General features: G+C 39.0%; 2 protein-coding genes across 5 annotated transcripts in view; both read left to right on the forward strand.

The window, feature by feature from the left end:
* hoxc10 (homeobox C10) overlaps positions 1-24,620 on the forward strand; it is a 219,035-nt gene that overhangs the window by 122,540 nt on the left and 71,875 nt on the right. The window lies entirely within an intron of this gene.
* LOC100551789 (homeobox protein Hox-D3) overlaps positions 1-24,620 on the forward strand; it is a 107,159-nt gene that overhangs the window by 53,532 nt on the left and 29,007 nt on the right. For all 3 annotated transcript variants that reach the window (XM_008103637.3, XM_008103633.3, XM_008103635.2), the window contains exon 2: positions 19,617-19,781. In XM_008103637.3, coding sequence (XP_008101844.2) covers positions 19,713-19,781 — 69 coding nt within the window. In that variant the 5' untranslated portion in view covers positions 19,617-19,712. The remainder of the gene's footprint in view (positions 1-19,616; positions 19,782-24,620) is intronic.

Consider the following 24,620-nt stretch of genomic DNA (forward strand, 5'->3'; position numbering starts at 1 on the left):
TAACAAACTTTTCCATGTTTTTATGACAGAACCAAATTAGGAAATGACATTTATAATCCAGGAACAAAAATCATGTTGCACAGGACTCTTCCACACAGCCATATAACTGAGAATATCAAGGCAGATAATCTGCAATATTTGCTTTGGACTGGGTTATTTGAGTCCACACTGCCATGGGAATATTCCTTTATATTATTTGCTATCACAAGGCTATCCTTCAGAGCCACATTTCCCTGGGAAAAATAAAATAAATGACATTTGGTTCTGTCCAATAGAAATGTCTTCTTTCCCCTTTTGTATAAGATTCCAAGTCCAGGCACCCTATGTGGACTCCTGTAGTTTAAAGAGTGGTATAGAACTTGTAATGTCACTCACTTAAGTTTTCCTTCTGTTAAGCAAGTTTTAAAGGCACAGGATCCATCTCAAGTGCAGGACACAACAAACCCAGAGATGGAGTTGGAAAAGTCTGGTGTAACTATGTGTTTCATGGAAGTTTTGAGAAAGTATTTCTTTTAAAAAATGTATGTTTAGCACAGATGGAGTATGCTTTTAATTTATTGGTGATTGTGAGGATATGATTTGGTTAATAAAAGGTAGCAATCTGGAGTGATAGCTGCAGAAAATAAGGTACATCCTATTCAGTGCCAGATTTATGGCAAATGAGGCCCTGTGTTAGTTATGAAATTCCTTACTTGGGCCCTGAATTAGGTAGGCCTACGCTGCCTGCTTTATGGCACACTCCCATAGACTTTCAACTCTGTCATTATGTCTGGAGTTGCTCTGAAAAAGAACACCTTCCCATTTAGAATTCCACCACATAAGCAAAATCTATCAATATCTGGCACTGATTTTATTGTATCTTTAACAAATCAACTTAGGGAAAAATAAATATTACCCAGATGTTTCCCACTCCACTCTATGCCAGAAATAGCTTCACCTGGCAAAGTCTAAGGTATTGGTTCTTCTAACTCACCAGATTTAAATTATCTCTGGTTTAACAACTTTGCTGATAGTGGGCTCATTTATAAATTATTTAATATGTTACAAAGGAAAATGAAAAAAACCCCTAGGTTTTCACAATATGCAATAAGAATATCATTGGGCTGAAATGGGATGACTCCATCTTGTCATTTGTTCCACTGATATGTAGGCTGTAGGGGTGGTGGTGGTAAGGGTTCTAACTGCCCCCCCCCCAAGGGTTCAACCCCCCTAAACCTGGTTTACTCATGAATTTTAAATGGTTAACCAATTTATAAGTAAACCATATTTTTTTTTAACCTGACACACTTCAGGGTTTTTTTTAAACTTTACCCCCCCCCCCCTCCCCCCTTACAGCCCTGTCTATGCCTTCAGATCAACTTGTACCCTCTACTGGCTTTTGACACAAGAAATAAATAAACCTGTGGACTTACAGCAACCCCATAAATTTCAAAGGCAAGTAATACTCAGTGTTTTCGCCAGTTTCTTCTTCTTCTTAGTGTTCATTGACACTCTCCTATCCAAGAACCAGAGCTGATTCTGCTCAGTGTTCAAGATTACACTGGATCTAGTGTCTTTAGGGTATTTAAGCCCTTACAATCATTTAGTGCATTTTTATAATTTGTGTAGATTGATTCCCCTTGCTTCTTCTTACACTTCATTTGATTCTGGCCTAATTCTATCACAGAAATAAAAACTTGCCATTTATTTCTGTACAGTTGTTTGATAATCACAAACTGGATGTGCAAACAAAAATACTGCATTTGTGAATATTGTGAGCCACTCTGTTTGCGATGTTCCATTCAGATATGCACATTATCATTTGAAGGTCTGGTCTTCATTGGTTATGTGTCTGTTTACTCTCATTTGTTCTCTAATCTCCATTATCTTCCCTCTCCTGGGTTCAGTATAAATGTGTAAATGTCAGTAAACACAAACTAGCATGTTCCATGATTTCACTTATAATGAAACACTGTTTAAAAAGTCAAATTTCCAAATAATATAATTCAAGGGGAGTGAAGAGGCAACACTGATTTGTTAAAAAAAAATGACCACCCCATTTTACATAGATAAAAGAGGAACTTATTTGAATGAAAATATTTAGGATGTCAGCCTAGTATCAAATTAATTTATAAAAGTGCTTTCTAGAGCAATCCTCCCATTAAAAAACCCAGAATCAGTGTGCTATATTGGTTTGAGTATTGGACTCTGGGAGACCAAGGTTCAAATCTTTGCTTGGCCAGGCAAACCCATTGGATGACCTTAGGCAAAATGCAACCTCAAAGGAATCAAAGGCAAATCCATTATGAACTAATCTTGCCAAGAAAACCCCATGAGAGAGATGCCTTGGGGTTGGCATAAACCAGAAATTATTTGAAGGCACACAACAAGAACAAAGTTTGGGACGTTTCCAGTGTAGCTGATGGATCAGGTCCAAAACCTTAGTATAGTGTTGGTTTTATTCCTATTAGATAACACACTAAATATGGTAACCTAGTGATTATGCATTTGTATTTGCAGACTTTATATTAACAGACAGAGAAACACACACTTTAATTATATTATAGTTGGAATTATATATTGTCATTGAAGAGACAAGTGCTATGCTATACGGCATAACATCCTTTGAAGAGAACAGGTCTGTGCAAGGATAAAAGGAATAATTAGAGCTAAAGTACTTTAAATACATTTGCTCAGGCATAAATATGGCTTTGTTAGATGCAGCAGCAGACTAACCAAATCACCCACCAATTCATATTTAATTGAGAGATCTTGATAAAATAAGTCATTTTTAAAAAGTAGCATACTGTGTATATTTTACGCATTTTATGAATTTCCCCTGCTTTTCTTAAATTTCCAAAATTGCTTTGTTCATTCTCCATCAAACTCTAACAAAGAAGTACATTTTACAGAAATAACTCTGTTCTGGCAAGGAAGGAAAATTTAACTTCGATCATGAAAATAATTGCATAGAGTAAGGATGGACATTGATCCTCAAGAACAGGGCTTCTTAGGCCTCTTCTACACTACTATATACAATCCAGATTATCTGCTTTGATCTAGATTATATGGCAGTGTAGACTCATATAATCCAGTTAAAATCAGGTAATCTGGATTATCTGCTTTAATCATCTGGATTATATGGCAGTGTAGAAGGGGCCTTAGATGTTTTCCCCTTGGGATCCCTGTTGGCCCTAGAAATGTTTATCTGACCCCAGGTATATAGGTATAAAATCAAACATTTAATGAAAATAAATCAGCATTTGCAAGACTTCCTAAGCAGGCTGGTTTTCCTTTTTGTGGAGTACAGCTGAAGCATTTTTTTTTTTTGGCAGAGTCCATTGTAAACACTGAACTTTGTTGCTGACAAGATCTGTGCAAATGGTTAGTATTCAGAAATCCTTTACTGTTGCCAATCTTTAATGATCCCAATGTTGAGCTAAGGGGACCCCATTTGGGATCAGGATGCGTAGTTGCAGAAGCAGTGCTCTAGAAGTTGTTAAATGGCCTCTTTTATTAGCTTTAGCCAGCATAGCCAATTGTAGGGGATAATGGGAGTCGTAGTGCATCAACATCTGGAGGTCTACATATCCCAAGGTTTCGAGTTCATCTCCCCTTTGCAAGGTTTTCCACATAGATATAAACCCCTGATCCTTGAACATAGTTCTCAGTTTTCAGTTTAAAGCAAACTATCTGTAGGAATAAGTAGCAAGGCTTAGTATTTTGCTTCTCTGTTACTTTCTGATCTCAGTTCAAGTCAGTCTAAATTTGGTGTGTCGGAATAAATGATTGTATTGATGAAGATCCAAGTATGGGGGGTTGTTCTGCATTATCTTCATTAGAAAGATTTGTTCTTCAGGGTTCCAGATGGGACATTCTATGTAACTGCACCCACATGCTGGTATTATTATCCCAATGTATGATGTAAGGAAACTATCCTGCTAGTCTAAATTTCTTCTTCTGGTATCTGTTAGAGGTACAGAACTACTTGTCTTACCACTGTCAGCCAGCCAACCTGTCCAATGACCATGTAGATAGAGGATGGTATGGATTGTAGTCCAATACCACTTGGCAGAACCATTAGTTTGGCAGAATCTGAGCTGTGTTGTAGATTCCAATTGTACAAGAAGCATTCTTCAAAAGTTATTAGGAATATACTAGCTGTGCCCAGCCACACATTGCTGTGGCTTATGGAAATCATTTGTTGACCAGGTGGAATAGCAGTGAATAGCCTTGCAGCCTCAAAGCCTTGCCATTTTCTTCTTATGCAAATCCTTGTTTGGTGAGCTGGACTACAATGGAATACGTTTGTTGCTTGGAAGCTGGGTACTCGCATTCTAGGGGAATGGGTTTTTTTTGGCCAATTTGAATTGCACTGAATAGCCTCACTGCTTCAAAGCCTGGCCGCTTTCTATATAGGGGCATCCTTCCTTGGGCAGGTTGAATGGGACAGAGTAGCCTCGTGGCTTCAAAACCTGAGGGTTTTCTATCTAGGGGAAATTTTGGTTGGTCAGGTTAAATAGCACTGAATAGCCTTGCTGCTTGCAAGCCTGGCCGCTTTCTACCTTGTGGAATCCTTGGTTGGCCAGGTTGAATGGCAATGAATAGTCTAAGCGCCTCAAGTATGAATGCTGTAACTAGTCACCTTGATTAGCATGTAGTGGCCTTGAGCTTCAAAGCCTGGCTGCTTCCTGCCTGGAGGATTCTTTTGTTGGGAGGTGTTAGCTGGCCCTGATTGTTTCATGTCTGGAATTTTCCTGTTTTCAGAGTGTTGCTCTTTATTTACTGTCCTGATTTTACAGATTATATTGTTCTGTATTATCATACCACAGTAATTATTATATATTATATTTATAATCTGATATCATCTGCTTAGAAGTGGATTATATAAGGCCCATTCTACACAACTGTATAAAATCCACACTGAACTGAGTTATATGGCAGTGTGGACACAAGATAATCCAGTTCAAAGCAGATACTGTGGATTATCTGCCTTGGCATTCTGGATTATATAGGTGTGTGGAAGGGCCTTGAGTCTACACTGCCAAATAATCCAGTTCAAATCAAATAATCTGTATTTTATAGACAGTGGCCTGAGTGAAGAGGCCCTGGTACCATTGAGGCTTAGTGAGTTGTTAGGAGATGAAGTGGGCCTACACTTCTAACTGGCAGCAAGAGGAAAAAAACAGTTCTTCCTCTTCCTCTAATTTGGGCTTTATATTTTTTTTTAGGTTTTTTTGTTTAAAAGACATAGCTTGGATGAGTATGTCTTTTGTGGCCGAATGTGGTGTAATTGGGTTCAGTGGTTTTGCTGTTTACTCCATAATAAAGGGTCACATTACATTTATATATATATAAGTTGCTAAACTGAATTTGCAAATAAGTTACAGTTGTGTTTTTATATTATTGTCCTTTTTATTTGTTTCTTTTATATGATGATGTAATGTCTTTATCCTTGGTGATAAATTAGCTACTTTGGTTGTCATTTTGTGGCACAAAATTCATCATATAAATATTATTAGCAACAACGCAGGAAAGATATGGTGAGTTTTCCTAGCAGAGAAACATAGAGTAAGACTTAACCTCTTGTACTTTTGAATTACAACCGTTCTGTTAGGAAAAACACAATCTCCATACATTTGTTTCAAATGAAATGGTATGACTAAGGAAGACTCTGCAAACCCATATCCTTTTAACATTTCACATTTGAAAATCAGGAATGGTGTGACGAGCATTCGAGTGATAAACATTATTAATGTGAAAGACTAACTTAAGGCCCTTCCAGACAGGCCCTATATCTCAGGATCTGATGCCAGGTTTTATGTTTATCGTAGATTATCTGGCAGTAGGGACTCATATAATCCAGTTTAAAGCAGAAAACCTGGGATCAGATCCTGGGATGTAGGACCTGTCTGGAAGGACTCTATGAAAAGCTGGAGTGTTTTGCTTTTATTTGAAGATGGATTTACACTGCCATATAATCCAGTTTCTAATCCCAGAGTAACTGCTTTGAACTGTATTATATGGCAGTGTAGACTCATACAATCCAGTTCAAAGCAGATAATCTGTAATCAGAAACTAATTATATGGCAGTGTAGCTCCAGCCTGAGTCTACTGAGGGTGACAAGAATCCACTGTTCCTCTTTTCTCCTGGATGGAGGCTGGAGCTTCTCGAAACTGAGGCTCAAAATACCCAGAGAATGTACTTTTGGGGATTCACAGAGAGGTGGAATTATTGCACAGAATTTATATTTCAGAGTTTTGTCATTTGATTTCTACTTCTTTCTTTTCTATTAAAAACATTCTAGACTTCTTTTCATTTCAAAAATCCAAAAATAATATTGCTGTGTTAAATAAAGTACAGTCCAGTCTAACAACAACAACAATATCTTCATGAACAGTGCTAAAATTATTCTGAGTGACTGGATAGGGTAGCTACTGGGAATTATTTTTAAAAATGCTTATAGTATGGGAGATAGGGTAAGGTGCTTGCTTCTGTGCTGTGTTTGCATAGCTGGCCTCCTTTGTGCTTTTGTGAGTCTAGGGCAGAGGCAAAGGTGTGGCCTGTCTGATTAGAGCCTTGAGATGCCCTGGAGAATGGTTCAGGTTAGGGTCAGCACCATCCTCTTCAAAGGAGGAGATGAATAGCAGCTCAGGAAGGAAGGGAGCACAGCACTGATTTTATTATTGCTATGGATTGTTTAGAAACAGAGAGAGAGTGTGTCATTGTATGTGTAGTGTTTGTAGAGCTGAAAGACAGGGCTTGATTAGGAAGACTAAAGTATTGAAATATATAAAACCTCAGGCAATAGGGCAAAGGTAGTATAGATCAAATACTTTGAAAAAATGCTATAGGTCTGAAACGTTTCCCATATACTCTTGTTTCACTGTGCAACTTCATTTATTGCCCCACCCCTATGACAGCTGTACAACTATTTGATATTGCAGGTATTCTATGAATTTGGTCCCCAACAAGGCTAAGGAGTGGGTAGGGCACCTCAGATGTGATTGGACAATATGACAGTTACCAAACCCTTTTTAAATTTTCATATATATATATATATATATATATATATATATATATATATATATAAAGAAAAACTGTGATATACATTTACAAACAGAGCGCACAACATACAGAGACACTAAAAAACTCAGTGGACAATAGTCCTTCCACCCGTGAACCCACCTCCTTGGACTTCCATTTCTCCGCTCACTATGATACCTATAGGGCAGGGGTCCCCAAACTAAGGCCCGGAGGCCGGATGCGGCCCTCCAAGGTAATTTACCTGGCCCACGCCCTCATTTATAATATAATATTTTTATATCAGTTTTAATAATATAATATATTGTATATACATATAATATTGATAATAACATTATCATTTTATACAATACAATACTAACAATAATATCATATAATAATAATTATATGTTATATATTATATATAATAGTACAGTATAGTGGTATAGTTCAATATAGTATAATGCTAATATTGTGCTATGCTAATAATATAATATATTGTATGTACATACAGCTGCTCTGAGTTCTCTTTGGGGTGAGAAGCGTGGGATATAAATGTAGTAAATAAATGTAGCAAATGAATAAATAAATAATTTTGGACTTAGGCTCACCCAAAGTCTGAAATGACTTGAAGACACACAACAACAACAACAATCCTGATTAACCTGACTATCTCATTGGCCAGAAGCAGGCTCACACTTCCTATTAAAATCCTGATAGGTTTATGTTGGTTAAAATTATTTTCATTTTAAAATATTGTATTGTTCTTTCATTGTTATTGTTTTGCACTACAAATAAGATATGTGCAGTGTGCATAGGAATTTGTTCGGTTTTCCCCCCCAAATCATAATTCAGCCCCTCAACAGTCTGAAGGATTGTGGACTGGCCCTCTGCTTTAAAAGTTTGAGGACCCCTGCTATAGGGTATAGGTATCAGCATCCCTGGCTGTTGGTCATGTGTATGGGAGCTGTAGCTGTCATGGGCTGGTGTTCAATGACTCCTGGATAGCTGCATGTTCCCACCTCTTGGTCTGAAACATGCTTTAAATTGACTATCCAAGTTTGTCAGACCTTGCTATTACCTTGGTCAATCCACCATTTCTCTGCTTAAGGTACTGAATCCTATCTCCAGGTAAATCCAGCATCCTGAGTAGCTCTTTTGAAACCTAGATTAAAACCTGGAGCAGATTCACCACTCAGGTATCATGAGAAGTCTCAATTGCCATATCATACATTTCCCCAGACAAAATCAACTGTTTGCTTGCTGTCATTGCTTAACTTCCAATAGAGGAACTTTGGAAAAGTTTCTGAGGAACCTGGATTGACTTAAGGGTGGGAGAAGAAATCTCATGGACAAGGTATTAAAAAGTAGAACCTTTGTTATATATTGTTTGTGAGACGGGGGGGGGGGGGGGGGGAAGAAAGAGGTTAAATTGCTAAAGGAGAAACTGTTCAGGGCTATCACAAGAAAATGTGAAACGTTTTGTTTTCAGTAAGTTTAATGGATGTCCTACAGATCTGGGGTAGGTCTATGAGCAATTGACTCTATAGGTGTTACTGGATAGCCTCTCCCTTCCAGTGTACAAAAGGTAGTGTTGATTTGCCCTGTGTGGTACCTTGTAAATGTGTTAGACTGCAACCCTTTTCATTTGCAGCCAACATGGCCAAGGTACTTTAACATGTTTGGAGGGTGCCAGTTTAAGAAGGCTGTCCTAGGATGAACCACAATGTAAAGACTAAGCCAGAAGCAATTTCCAACACAGTTTTAAATGGGAGTGGAAATTTGAACCCTGGTCTCCTGAAGTCTCCATTGCTTTCTACAATTATAAATGTGAAATTTGCTTTGAGAAGACACACATATATAATTGGATCATGAATTTTGAACTAGGCAGGTTATACTCACCAGCTGGATTCTGGGCCTGAAGTCCAGAGACAAAAAATAACCTTGTTGCTGCTGTTGTTGTGGGTCTTCAAATCATTTCTGACTCATGGTGACCCTAAAGGGAACCTACCTTGGGCTTTTCTTGACAAAATTCATTTAGAAAAAGTGTAACTTACAGATAACTCCTAATGAGTTCCTATGCTGAGTGGGGATTTGAAGCCTGGTGTCCCCATGACCTAGTCCCACAATCAAATGCCACACTGGCTCTATGCCCTGGCAATACTTGTGTTTATATCATAAAATAACAGTATCTGTTGTTAATATTAGATGTGCTTTGTGGAGGCATTATTATTATTATTATTACTATTATTATTATTATTATTTTATTATGACACAGCAAACAAGATAGATATGCTGGATTTCGTATCACAAAAGCACAAGTCGAACACTTCCCAAGTGTTTAGGGCTGTGTGATGTATTTTCGGATGATGCATGCAGATCCCAGTAGGGTGGCCTTTTGCAGTTGGCAGATCGTAATTTTGTCAATGTCTATTGTTTCCAAATGCCACTGAGATCTTTTGGCACGGCACATTATTATTATTATTACAATGTATTGTCAAAGGCTTTCATAGCTGGAATCACTGGGGTGTTGTGTGTTTTCTGGACTGTATGGCTGTGTTCTAGCAGCATTTTTCCCAGGACAAGATAAACTGTCTGCTTACTGTCATTACTTAACTTGCTATAGAGGAACTTTGGACAAGTTTTTGAGGAACCTGGATTGACTAAAGAACAATGGGAGAAATCTCATGAACAAGGTATTAGAAAGCAGAACCCTTGTTATGTATTGTCTGTGAGACAGGGGGAAAGAAGGAAGTTCTGAGCTCTGTAGAAACCTGCACTTATAATTATGCCTGGAAACCGAGAAGTAGCCAGTTGAGCTTTTTTGACAAGGGTTTTTATGCTCTCTGTAACTAGCCCCAGCCAATAGTCTGGCTGTAGATTTCCGCCCCCCCCCCCCCCCCACTTGCTGAAGTTTCCAAGCAGTCTTCAAAGACAGCCCCACATAGAGTGTGTTATAATAATTCAAAAGGGAATTAACACAGGGATCTGTCACCACAATCAGATCAGGAATTTCTAGGACCAGGTACAGCTGGCACACAAGCTGAAAATGAATTCCTGGCCATGGCAAAAACCTGAGTTTTCAAGCACAGGCTTGCATCCAGGTTTACACCTGAGACGAGAACCTGAGTCTTCTGAAGGAGAATTACCGCTTCCAGCACATACTGAGTACTGATTTTCTGCCCAGCTTTCATCTGACTATGAACATCTTTGCCTTGTTTTGATTATGTTTCACATATACACACGCTGGACAATGGGATAAACCATCTATATTCTTCTCTGATAGTAAAAACAACCCAGGCAATAATGATGACATATATACTTTTAGAATTCAAACTCTGCCCATTTCCAAAGACTGTGATTCTACTATTTGGCATTAGCTTAGAATTTGCATCTGGTTATCATCTTTCAGCAGATGTGCAAATTTTCTACATAGAAGCAGTTTTGAGGCTGCTGCTTTGAAAAAAAGATCTGTGTGTTCATCTTGGGTTTGAACTGTGCTGTAAGGCACATTTGAAGAATCAGATTCCCGAAAGTCAGAATGGAAATAGGTGAAATTACTTAGTCTGAGTTGCTGTGTGTTTTCTAGGCTGTATGGCCATGTTCCAAAAAAAAAATTCTTCTGACGTTTTACCCACATTTATGGCAGGCATCCTCAAAGGTTGTTAGGTGTATTGGAAACTAGACAAGGGAGGTCTGTATATCTATGGAAGGTCCAGGGTGGGAGAAAGAACTCTTGACTGTTGGAGGCAAGTGTGAATGTTGCAATTAATCACCTTGATAAGCATTGAAAAGCCTTGCAGATTCAAGGCCTGGCTGATTCCTGCCTGGGGGGAATCCTTTGTTGGGAGGTGTTGGCTGGCCCAAATTGTTTCCTGTCTGGAATTCCTGTTTTCGGAGTGATGTTCTTTATTTACTGTCCTGATGATAGAGTTTTTTTTAATACTGGTAGCCAGATTTTGTTCATTTTCATGGTTTCCTCTTTTCTGTTGAAATTGTCTGACCTCTGAGATAGAAGAGGTTATTCAATGACCTACAGTTATCATTTGCATAACAAAGCTATTAGCTTAAATTGGGAAGGACCATAGCTCAATGCAGAATAAAAACTTTGCAGATAGCAGGTCTGAAGATCAGACTGAACCATCACCAAGTAGTAGGTCTTGAGACATCCCCTACTTGAAACACCGAAACACTATTGCCAGTCAGTGTCAGGCATACTTAGCTAGATGGACCAGTAAGTAACCTCATGTCTTCCTAAGATAAGCTAAACCCCCTTCTTTTTCTTTTTTACAAGGATGGCTAGTTTGCTTTGATTTTGCCTTAAATGAAGGTGATGGTTGAGGAAGACCCATCCTCTCACTGGCTATGTAAACCAAGTGGTTAAATCATTTTGTCACCTTTATGATTCTTTTCTCACCTGGATATACTCTCCTTTTGCCCCCACACATTGTTTCTTTTACTTTTTATGAAAAACTGTTTGAAACTGAAGTGTAATATCATTTAAAATTTTAAGGCCATTTTTTGATCGTATAATTCAAACCATCTTGAATCCAATGCTGGGGAAAAAGAGAGGACACTAAATACATATTTATAGATTTACAGTTTCCCAGTTTGAAATGTTTTTATGTATTGTGCATCATTACAGGGGAAGCTGTATTTGTGTGTGTAGTATCCTTTCTCCCAGAATAGATTCAAGATAGCTATTTATAAATGCATAAGTAAACAAACATATTAATGCAGTGCATGATGTTTGAAACATGCATAGTAATTATTGTTTTGATTTAAGGGCATGCATATCATATCACAGAACATCTTGAATCTTTTTGCTAGTTCTAACTGGAATAGATTGACTGAATCTGTATTCAGTCAATCTTTTCCAGAGATTCTGATTGGCTTCTTCTCTGCCTAAAATTGGGGAATGAACCCCCTCATTCACATGAGGAAGTGTAGAAAATGCCAGAGTGAAGCTGTGCCACAGTGTTGAAATTGGCCCTCATGTAGCAATTCTTTGTGGCTACTGGAGCCTCAGGCAATATTGAATTGGACCACAGTCCTTCAGATTAAATAGTCCTATCTGTGATTCCAAATACAGGAACAAGGACAAAACTATCCCATTGGTAGGTCAGTTTCTTGGATTAGTTTGTAGATATACGAATATTCACCATGTGATGGCTGAAGACGGGAAGTCATGATTTGCATAGTAAATGTGCAATTGTTGGCTAAATTCCATATACTGAACTTCTGCATCATTTTGCATTGCATTAAAAAGAAGGTTTTATAATAGTTCACATCTGATTATGAGTCATCAAGTAAATGTTCAGAGTTTGGCTGCCAGCCATGACTAGCTGGACTAGATTTCTGTAAAAGTTGGAGTGTCTAAATATTTATCTCATTCTAGTGAAGGCATGGTCAAACTTTGGCCCTCCGGGTGTTTTGGACTTCAACTCCCACAATTGGTAGGCTGTTAGGAATTGTGGGAGTTGAACTGGAGGGCCGAAGTTTGCCCATGTCTATTCTAGTGCCTCACCAAGAAGTAGAATCAAAGCAGGCAACATAGGGGAAGGAGCTGTCCTTGTTCTCATTGAGTTCATTAGAAAATAGTAAACAACAAACTGTAACCTGGGGGCCAAAGGAACAGTGGATTATCGATTTTGGTTCTCAACCTGGGGCCCCCAGATGTTTTTGGCCTACAACTCCCAGAAATCCCACCCAGTTTACCAGCTGTTAAGATTTTTGGGAGTTGAAGGCCAAAAACATCTGGGGACCCCAGGTTGAGAACCACTGCCCTAGATGCAGGGGCAATGATCTGGTTTAATATTATTATAGTCCACTCCTATTGAAAACAATAAAATAGATGTTTTGAATAACAATTATATTGGAAACCAAATATCTGCATAATGCCTTAATCTTTGTTGTTGCCTGTTTTGAATTCATATTTTTCTTTAATCATACTCTAGGTATTCACAACTAACAGAAAATTTAAAAAGGTTATTGTTCAGTGTTCAATAATGGCTAGTTATTTAAATCCACTGGCTCTTGGCTGCTACAAGACATTGACCTGTAATGTAATGTGTCTTGTTCTTGTTGCTGTTCTAAACAAGCTGGACACAGGGTGAGGCAGTAATTCTGCCAGAACCAGAGGCATTGATTTCAATGCCAGACTTAGAGCATGTCCTTATTACATCTGTACAGCTTTAAAACCATCAGCTCTAGCTAGCTCATACTCCATATCTGTTTTAGGTTATTGCTCCAGCCAGCTAAGGAAAACATGAGTCCGAAAATTTTCTACTTATTATTCCTGGGCAATTGGTATCTTTCCAGGAATTGTGTTGTTGTTCTTGTTGTCTGTTCTCAAACTCGCTTTGCTTTATGGTGAGACTAAGAATGAAATATCTCCAAGAAAGACTGTTATTAGGAGTAATATTGGGTCTTGGAAACTCCTTGGCTTCCTTGATTGAGTCTGTTCACCTGTAATGTAGCTTTCGTCTTTTCCTAATGTCATCACCTCTTTTTAGAATTATCAATTTTTTCCAGTGAGTTATGCTGTCTTATAATACGGCAAAAATATGATAGCTTCAGTTTTGCTATTTTGGCTTCTAATGAGAGTGTGGGCTTGATCTGCTATTGGCTCCATTTGTTTAGCCTTTTTTGGGGTTTCTTGTGGTATCTGAAGAACTTTCCTGCAATATACGATTTCAAATGAGTTGATCATTTTTTTACTGCCAGGTTTCTTCCCTGTCCAACTTTCACATCCAGTCAGAAATACTGTGATACAGATAATTCCAGATGTTATTGGGCTGAAAATCCCACAACCCTTAATCAAAAGTCCAACAACATCTGAAGGGTCACACATTGTACAAGTTTGGGTTGAATAATAAATTGACCCAGCAAAGATCAACATTTGGCTTAACAATGGACTACTGTCAACACTTTTTAATTACTTGGCAGAACTGAATCACATTTACATAGACATTTGTTTCTTCTCGGTGAATGAAGACAGAAGTTCTAAATTAATGCTTTCAGGGAATGTTGTATTTGAGCAGCCTCCAAGAAAGTATAAGTTTTATTCTCTTAAGGTTTCTTTGTTTGTTTGTTATGACAGAGCTTTTGAAAAGAATTTTTTAAAAAGTGATTGTGTTCCATTTTTTTGAGAAACATAGAAATAACTTCTTAGGTAAAAAGAAGAAGGATGAAAATGCACAAGGTGATTTCCTTCTCCTTATCCCTTCCTCATTCCCTTTTTTGGAAGCTTGTATGGAACTTGAATGTGTTATATACATTTTTATTTAAAGATCAGACATATATGTCTGGAGTGGTCTTATGATGAATGAAAAATAGTTTATTTGCTGTTCAGTTGACATCAAAGTCATAGAAAGTGCAATAGGACAGAGTGTAGATGGTGGATATAGAGCATATAGTGGTAAAGACAAAAGAATGGGAATGTTTAGAATTTTCCCATGAAAATTCCAATTTTTTCATCTTATCAGGCCCCATATATTCCACCAAAACAGTTTTAGTTAAAACAATTTAAAGCAGTTTAGGATCGAGAACCCGGATGAAGGATTGAATGCTACAGTCAGTTCTGTGATCTATGGCTTCAGCATTCCTCCCCCAAATACTCGGATTGGAGACCTCTGGTTAATTCACTGATTGCAATTAGAAATTGACCATCCAGTCACAAATAGCTATGGCCCACCTTGTCACAGGAGAGACCACAAAGGCAATTCAACTCAACTCCTGCCATGCAGGAATACAGTCTTCCAACAGATGGCTATTCAGTCTGTGTTCTAAAAATCTCCAAAGGACGAGACTCCTTCTACCCAGAAATAGTCTCATATGGGGACCTTTAGAAACAAGATATTAATTTGGAAAAACATGCTTTGAATGTGATTTCCTGCTTCTTGGTAGGGGGTTGGACTGGATTGCCCATGAGGTCGCTTCCAACTCTATGATTCTGTGATTCTATCATTCTGTCCTTTTATCTCTCAAAGTTCAAACTGCAAATGAATCTTCAGGAGGATTCAGATGGATTTGGCCTTCTCCTGCTTTGGTTTGGACATCTCCTCTTAAATCCGTCTGATCCAAAGCATTCCCTCCAAGAGAGAATTCTCTCCCAGCTTGGAAAGAGATTTTCTAATGAATGAAGAGACTAACTAGATAATTTAATTTAAAACAATGCAAGAAAAAATCATAGAGCCACAGAATTGGAAGAGAATTCCAAGGTCATCTAATTCCTGGTGGGCTATCTTTTTTTTAACAACCTCTGATGAAAGAGAGTCTATTATTGGATAAAGGAGTCTGCTCCACTGTTAAACATGTCACACATTTGGATAGTGGTTCTCAACCTGTGGGTCCCCAGATGTTTTGGCCTACAACTCCCAGAAATCCCAGCCAGTTTAACAGCTATTAGGATCTCTGGGAGTTGAAGGCCAAAACATCTGGGGACCCACAGGTTGAGAACCACTGCCTTAGGGCATCATGTGTCATATTTAATCAGAATCTTCTGAACAGAATATACTGTTTGAACCCACTGGATCCTATCATTCAAAGGAAATCAGATTAGCAATTGCTCCATCATATATAGTCTAATCATCTATGTGATAACTTTTCAAATATTTAATTGTTGGGCATATGAAGTTTGTTTTTCCAGAGAATAAGACCTCAACCAATGGTGGGTTTGGAATATGAGATTACAAGAAGAATGACTAAATATCAGGAGGAAAATTTACATGTTACATTTTTAGATATAAAGGCAGTCCCCAAGTTATGAACAAGATAGGTTCTGTAGGTTTGTTCTTAAGGTGAATATACATGCAAGTCAGGACAGGTACATTTTAAAGTATAACTCCAGAGTCCAGATATCTATCTATCTATCTGTCTGTCTGTCTGTCTATCTATCTATCTATCATCTATCTTTGGATAGCATAGGGAAAGGTTAACACCCCTATAGTGTTTGTTTTGCTATCTGTGCCCCTGTTCAGAAGATTTCACCTCACTTTCTGTACCTGTGATGGATTTTGAAAAAATTGGTTTGTTCTGGAAACACGGACTGGTGAGAAAACTTCAGCTGAGACACCTTTTCCCCAAGATAACTCTTCCAGGAGTGGATTTCCCTTCTGAGGGGTAGATTTATTTCACTTCCTGTTGCCTCACCCCTGCTTGTAACTGTGAGTCAGTTGTAAGTCAGATGTTTGTAATGCAGGGATGTCCTGCACAGTAAATTATTCCATATTCTAGTGCACATTGCCGAATTGCAACTCCCAGCATTCTCCACCATTAGCTGTGTATTTGGGGCTGGCTGAAGTTGCAGTTCACAAATTGGTGGAAGACTGCATGATTTTCACTCTTCTTCTAAATGAATTCTTCAAAATATGAAGTGTGGATGCAGTTGGTATTATCGATGTACCTTTGAAATGGAAGCTGGCATTAGTTGCAACCTTCTGCTTGATGTACACTCTGTGGAAAACCTGCATTTTCTGCTACATAATGTGTGAAACACCCCATGGGAACAAAAGAATACAACCTTGGGTTAGGTTCGATGGAAGGCAGCATCTTAAAACAAGTAAATAATTGCCTAGTGCAAGTAGGTTTGTTTGCTCATATACTGTGTGGGTTTAGGTAAATGCATCCTACTCAAAGACTGTGAAATTTAAGCAGGTAAACTGTGGGCAGGAAAAGACTCTAGAGAGGTGAAATCAGTGGGTGTCTACTTAAAAAATGACTACAGCTTGATTGCCTCAAATCCATGATCAACTAGCTGCATTGACTTCTGTAGAGGAAAAGTACTTTAACATCCATGACAGAAGTAATCCTATCTGAAGTCATCAAAACATTAGCAACACCTGCTTAAATCCCACTGCCTCTCTGTGACATTTAATCACTTGAACAAAGTTAAGCAAGTGATTAAGAGGGCTTTGTTGAAAGGGGTGAATTAAAAATAACATTCAGGATATAGAGCAATGATAGAGCTTGACTACACTTAAAGAGAGGTGGGGGCAGGGGCAAAACAATGGTCAAAGTAGCAATTTTCTGGCAAGTTGTCTTCAGTGGTTGGTATCCCTCCAGCAGATGGAACATAAGTTGTGAAAACCAACAACTTGTTTGACTGTGGCTCCCAGCAGCCCTAACCACCATCAGTGAAAAGAGTGAAAAGAAAAGATGAAATGACATTTGTTGAGATGCACTTTGCCCACTTCCATGCTCTATATTTGTTTTAACTTATATTATAAGCTGCATTGAGGTTTTTTGTCATGTCATAAGTGACTTGAGAACATACTGCAAGTCACTTTTGGTGTGAGAGAATTGACGGTCTACAGAGACGTTGCCCAAGGGACACCTGGATGTGTTACTGGGAGGCTTCTCTCATGTCCCCGCAAGCTAGAGCTGACAGACAGAAGCTCACCCCATCTTGCAGATTCGAACCGGCAACCTTAAGGTCAGCAATCCAACCTTCAGGTCAGCAGTTCATAAGGGTTTACCCCATTACACCACTGCAGCTCCTAGCTGCCCCATATTGTGAGAAAAGCAGGACATAAATCAAATAAGCAAATAAGTAAGTAAACAAGTCACTAACTAAATATTTCCCAAGCATACTGTCAGTAAAGTAGAAGATGTGGAATCTCTGTTAGAAAAACTGCACCCACATATTCATATCCTTTACCCTGGAGCCTCCAGTAGTGCAATGGGTTAAACCCTTGTGCTGGCAGGACTGCTGACTTGAAGGTTGCTTGTTCAAATCTGGGGAGAGCACAGATGAGTTAGAATCATAGAATCATAGAATAGTAGAGTTGGAAGAGACCTCACAGGTTATCCAGTCCAACCCCCTGCAAGAAGCAGGAAATCGCATTCAAAGCACCCCCAACAGATGGCCATCCAGCCTCTGTTTAAAAGCCTCCAAAGAAGGAGCCTCCACCACAGCCCGGGGCAGAGAGTTCCACTGCCGAACAGCTCTCACAGTGAGGAAGTTCTTCCTGATGTTCAGGTGGAATCTCCTTTCCTGTAGTTTGAAGCCATTGTTCCGCGTCCTGGTCTGCAGGGCAGCAGAAAACAAGCTTGCTCCCTCCTCCCTATGGCTTCCCTTCATGTATTTGTACATGGCTATCATGTCTCCTCTCAGCCTTCTCTTCTGCAGGCTAAACATGCCTAGTTCTTTAAGCCGCTCCTCATAGGGCTTGTTCTCCAGACCCTTGATCATTTTAGTTGCCCTCCTCTGGACACTTTCCAGCTTGTCAACATCTCTCTTCAATTGCAGTGCTCAGAATTGGACACAGTATTCCAGGTGTGGTCTGACCAAGGCAGAATAGAGGGGTAGCATGATTTCCCTGGATCTAGATGCTATACCCTATTTATGCAGGCCAGAATCCTGTTGGCTTTTTTAGCAGCTGCATCACATTGTAGGCTCATATTTAACTTGTTGTCCACGAGGACTCCAAGATCTTTTTCACACGTACTGCTATCAAGCCAGGAGTACCCCATTCTGTATCTTTGAATTCCATTTTTTCTGCCAAAGTGAAAAATTCCCTCTGCCAGCTCCAGCTCCCCATGTGGGGACATGAGAGAAGCCTCCTTCCAGGATGGTAAATCATCAAACATCCGGGCATCCCCTGGGCAACATCCTTGAAGACAGTCAATTCTCTCACACTGGAAGCGACTTGCAGTTTCTCAACTCTCTCCTGACACAGAAAAAACCCTATCTTCTTTCTCTGGTGGAAACAAATAATCCTGATCAGATCTCCTCCAGGTGGTTAGACTAGAGTTTCCATCACCTCTGTCCCTGGGTTATGTTAGCTAGAGCTGATGAGGGATAGCTTCTGAAACATGTGGACAGCAGTATCTTGGGGAAAGCTGGTATGGATGGAGAGACAGGCAGACAAACAGCATAGAGAAGAAGGAAGTGAGATAAGATAATGAAAAAACATGCTTCATTGTTAGATTGATTTTAAAAATAAAAATGTATCTGAAAAGGTTGAATGATTCTGGCCTGCATCAAAGAAGTTTCCGTCCAGGACAGGGACGAATTCCATTGCTGACACTGCATTTTTATTGTTTCTTATACCCTTCCTAACTTGTCTTTATTTGCAATTGGTGTTGCTATTTTGCTATCAAGCTACACTGGTAACGTAGAGTCAGGATGGTGTGATGTTATCAACTATGATTTTTTTTTAAAAAGGCAGTGACTGTATGACTGAAGGGGGTCTCACTTAAGTAGCAACTGCTGTGGACACAGTGACATCAAATCAAATCTCTTAAAATGCTAGCAGTCACTCATACTGAAAGTGATAGTGAATGGTAAATAGTACATGTCATTGGTCAACATGCCCCTACTTTGGGTTCTTTAGAATATTTGAACTACAACTCCCATCATCTTCAGCCAAAGGGGTTAATGATAAGAAATATGGGAATTATCTGATGAAATATTTGAAGGACCAAGGGAGGCTGCTATAATTTCAGATGTTCAAATCTCTGCTTATTATGAAGCTAATTGCCCCACCTTGTACTAGTCAATCTTCTGCAACCTAACCCAGTTTAGTGCATATTTGTGGCTTAAAATTGGTGCTATCTATGCTGCTATGCAACATATAATACAAAATGTCCTCTTTTACCCTCTCTCTAGTTTTCAGAAGAAATCCTTAACTCAGCATGCACAGTTCTCATTATTTATCAGCTGTGAGAAGAAACAAAGAAACTTGTTCCTTTGTATACTGCAAGGATGGGAGGCACTAAAGCACCATACCGAGGTCTCCGAATTGAGCATGGCTTGTATAATCTTCAGAAGAGGGTAGGATAATATGTTTTTAAAAAATATCAAATATTTTAATGTCAGTAGAGGTTGTTTGTCTGATTAAAATCCTAGTCCAATACTTGGTGCCTGAGAGGTAAATCCAATAGGATTTAATAGAACTTGCTGAAATGTTGGCACATGCAGCATTGAGGCATTTGGATGAGTTTGGTGCAGGGTGGTCCAATATCAACACCCTTACAGAATGAATTTCAGAAAAATGTAACAGAGTGGGCAAAGAGTAGGGAAGGTAAATTCAGGTGAGTTGGAGAACAAGCGCTATGTTTTATATTACAGTTAAACCAGAAGCTCGTATATATTTCATATTTAATACCCCTAATGCAAGCAAATTTGGGTTACAGGCAAACATTTGCTCAACAGTAGGATTTGGCACTTGTAATACTTCAGCCACCACACAAATACTTACTACACCATCAGTGCCAGTGTAAATATGAAGCATTCATTTTGGTTGAGCATTCAGGAGCAACTTGAGTAGCTTCTGGAGTGAGAGAATTGGCTGTCTGCAAGGACGTTGCCCAGGGGACGCCCGGATGTTTTGATGTTTTTACCATCCTTGTGGGAGGCTTCTCTCATGTCCCCGCATGGAGCTGGAGCTGATAGAGGGAGCTCATCCGCACTCTCCCTGGGTGGGATTCGAACCTGGCAGCTTTCAGGTCAGCAACCCAACCTTCAAGTCACAAGGCTTTAATTCACTACGCCATTCTGCTGCTCACATCTGATTTTTGACTCACTTGTGTCACATTGCAGAGCCCATGTACTGGCTGAGTAGTTGGAGAAATGTGATATCTCACCAATAGAAATCCCAAGTGATGATATTGTGTGCAATACAAATCTATCCCACTGCCCATTCAAGTCAACACTTTCGATGACTTGAAGGCATCTAGATTGTATCCATTGCTTGAAAAAACATCATTGTGTGTGGATAATTGAATATCATGCTCAACAATGGCTATCCCCATGGAGAGGTGTTGTTACTCTTTTTCTGTTCTGTTGCATATCGAGTGATTGTGATATTAGCATACAAAGAATGAGGAGTAGAGAGAAAAGCACATCCCATGGCAAATCACAGGTTCCCTTCATGCCAATTTCCTTTCATCTCCCTTTGACAGAGTGGGCCTTTAAAAGCTCTACACCTTAGCCAGCTTTTTAAGATGTAAGCTCTTTGATGATCGAACCCTAATGAATTTGTTTTTCCACTAATAAATCAGAACAAGTATGGGCTCTTCTCCCACACCCCCATCTACTTTTCAATGCTGCCTTCATAGCCTCGTGGGGAGGGCTGACATACGATCATAGCAGGAAGCTAGCAAATTAACATGCTGTTATTAACCAAGCATTGCCCTTTATAAAGTTGCACAGGCCTTCTTGGTGCCTTGAAAAGTGGTAGATTACGAATGATCCTAGGCATATGAGATGCCCTTGCTGTGCTCCCCTGCCTTGGAAAGTGTTTACTTGCACTGCAATTCTTTAAGCTGTTCAGCCAACAGAAGCGAGTATTTTCCCCATGGGTGTGATATGAGAGGGCCTCAGTGCCCTTTGATTAAAAGTAACTTCAGTTGAACAGAATATGTTGATCCTTAGAAATTGGTTCCTGACATTTCCTAGCCTCTGTGGAATGTGATCAATACGGTTATGTATGACCAGTTCTGTTGTTTTTACACATCTGCTTCCCCCATACATTTTCTAAATGCCTTCAGTGTCAAAGATGCAGGTGTTCGTGCGTCAGCTTATATGGTTTATCTATATGTGCGAATGATTGCCATGCTGCTCTTACATAACAATGATAAGGATCCTTGAGAAGATGCCTAAAGTGTAATTTCAGACAAGTGGGCCACTCAACATCAATTAGTGTGGATTAGTTATCTCATAACACACTTTAGTTCACTTTTTCTTTGCTCAGTTGAATTAAGGTTGGCACAGTGACCTAAATACAATTGTTAGACACAACTAGAGCAAACTCACTGAATCAATGGAACTTACAAAGGTGTTTATTTACCAAGTTCCCATCGATTCAAGTGGGTTTCCTGTGATTGGAATGAACTTTACGATTTAGGCTGATTTCTCTCCTCTTTTTTGGCTTCTTTCAGTGTTTCTACTCAGAGCACTGAAAAAACAAAACTGGCAACTCTTCTTTTGGCAGCAGGAAAGCTCTGTTTTATGTGAATATTAGAAATTAGAAATAATGGGAATCCAACATGGAATGAGTCTGTGCTAAATAAATCAGAAACAAAGAGTGTCAGTCACAGGATTTGAGAGCATCTAGCATTAGGTTGGAAGAGCGAGCATGTGTAGTTGTTTGAGCACTGAACTCTGACTCTGTAGACCAGGGTTCAAATCCCATTTTAGCTATGGAAATGCATTTTGGTGACAATGGTCAAGTCATACTCTCTCAGCCTCTGAAGGGGGCAAAGGCAACCCTGCTCTGAAAAAATCTTGCCAAGAAAATCCATTACAGGGTGGCCTTAGAGGTGCAGAAACAATATGCTATTGTACTACAGCTTCCAGCAGTCCTTATCATTGCCTTTGCCACTTGGGTTACTGGAATTTGGAGCCTAGAAATATCTGTAAGGCCTCAGGATTAACATCTCTGTTCCAATAGATACTACAAGATGTCCTAACAGCAGTTAAATGGGGAGACTAAACAATGTTGGATACCGCACCTTCCCTCTTTTTCTCTATATGGGTAAAGACATCACACCACACCAAGATATTCCAGTGTATCCTGGATTCTTTGGAATAAAAAAGAATCCAGATCCTAAAACACAACTTATACCAATTCTTTTTTTCTAGGATCTCCCCTGTGAGGATCTTATCTATTCAGCAGCTCCAAATAGTTTTGAAGCAGCTGAATTCCTTCCAATTATTTGTTGTTTTGTTTCTTGTATTTAAACATCAAACAGAAGGGCTTCTTCCAGATCAATAAGATATTATATTGACCAGTCTGAAACTGGAATTTTGGAGTAATGCTTAAAGTTCTGTCTATTCCTTTTTAAACACACACACATGCACGCGTGCACACACATATACCTGGCTAGCTCAAAATAAAAAGATTTTTGTAAATGCTAACATAATAAAAAAACAAAAGGATACAATGCAAGTTATGTATTTGCAATATGTTTTCTTTTCTCCCTCTTCTTTTTGCTCTGTATCACATTATTCCTTGTGTTGTGTTGTTATGGCTACAGTGGAGATAATAAACTTGTAATAAACTTGGTGTAGGATTTATAACCTTGTTGGATTTGAAAAAGCAGTGGGTTGAACAGCAAGATCTCAGTGCCCGTCTGCACAAGCACTTCAGCGGGTGGCAAAATGGGATGATTTTCTGGTGTTGGTTATGCTTTGTGAGCATTTCAGAGTAGCTGTACAACCGTCTTCTGCATGTGGTAGCTTAAATATCCCCTTCTCCATTAGCATCCCTGATATATGCCTGTCAGGAATGGCTAAGGGTAATAAAAACAGACTATTTCTCTTTCACACACACATACACATTTACTCACAGACAAGCACCAGAATGCTTCCAAGTCACATGCAAAAAACAAAGGGGATTGTGTTGGCTATAAGACAAACTCCAGAATCCACTTTGGGGCAATGCCTTTATGGCACAAAATAATAATAATAAAAAAAACATAACCATTGGCAGCAACCTGGAGTCTGGTAAGGCATCCAGGGTTTGCAACTTTCATGCTCTTTCTGATTTCCTTTGCATGGTGTTATCTGTGCAAATGGTATCAGGACTGACTTAACCATGATGAGACACCAGCAATTTCTTTGGGTGACAGCTCCAAGCTTTCTTTATCCATATTTGCAATATGTTCAATTTTAAAAGGAGCGAATGGGTAGAAAGGATCTTGACTGGACTATTATTTTGTAAAAATACCTAAAAGTGATGCTTAGCATTCAACAACGCATAACGGGAACACAACATACTATAGACTAATTATAATGCTGGGGAGAGGTGATTGCCTTGGGTTTTGTAAAAGGGCAGAAAGTTGGAATGGTTCAAATTTGTTATTACAGAGATTTTTCTGGTAGGGATGAGGAGAGAGGCTTGTGACAAAACAACTCTGGTTGATCTTCTGTTTGAAATACGCCCAATCTGCTTGCATTCTGTATGTGCTAAATGACAATTGTTATGGTGATGCATTCGCGTCAATAGATCTTTGATGTAACATGTGTGAAAGATGCTTTATAATTTAAACTTTCTGCTGCTTATCAATAACCCTTTGGCCTAAATCCAGTTTTGAGTTCCATTAAAAGTGTGCCAACTAAAACCTTGGGGAACTTGATAAATCAACTCTTAAGTAAGTGCAGTTGATTCAGTGAATTTACTCAAGTTGGGACAATGAGAACTACTTAAAGAATTTACAAAAATAAGAATATGCATTTCATTTATTTCGTATATACATTATATTTGTATCTGTACACTGAAATGATTTTCAGTTAGCCATTTTAGAAAAGAAACAATAATGTGGCCTGGTTTGATTTCAATATCAGCTTCAGATCTTATGCCCACCATGGATTCCTTACATTGTAATCCTTTGAGATTAAAACCCCTTCTATGGTGCCATATAATCCAGATTATCAAATCAGATAATCCACATTATCTGCTTAGAATTGGATTATCTGAGTCTACATTGCCATATAATCCAGCTCAAAGCAGATAATCTGGATTTTATATGGCAGTGTAGACGGGGCCTTACAGTCATTACATTCAATGGAATTTGGTCCTGTGATTGATTTCCTGTGTACTTTTATCACTCTTGGGAATGAACTCTTCAGTGTATGAAAATACATGGTAGAGAATTAAATGTCTTTGGG

This window comes from Anolis carolinensis, chromosome 2, assembly GCF_035594765.1.
Source record: "Anolis carolinensis isolate JA03-04 chromosome 2, rAnoCar3.1.pri, whole genome shotgun sequence".
NCBI lineage: Eukaryota > Metazoa > Chordata > Lepidosauria > Squamata > Dactyloidae > Anolis > Anolis carolinensis.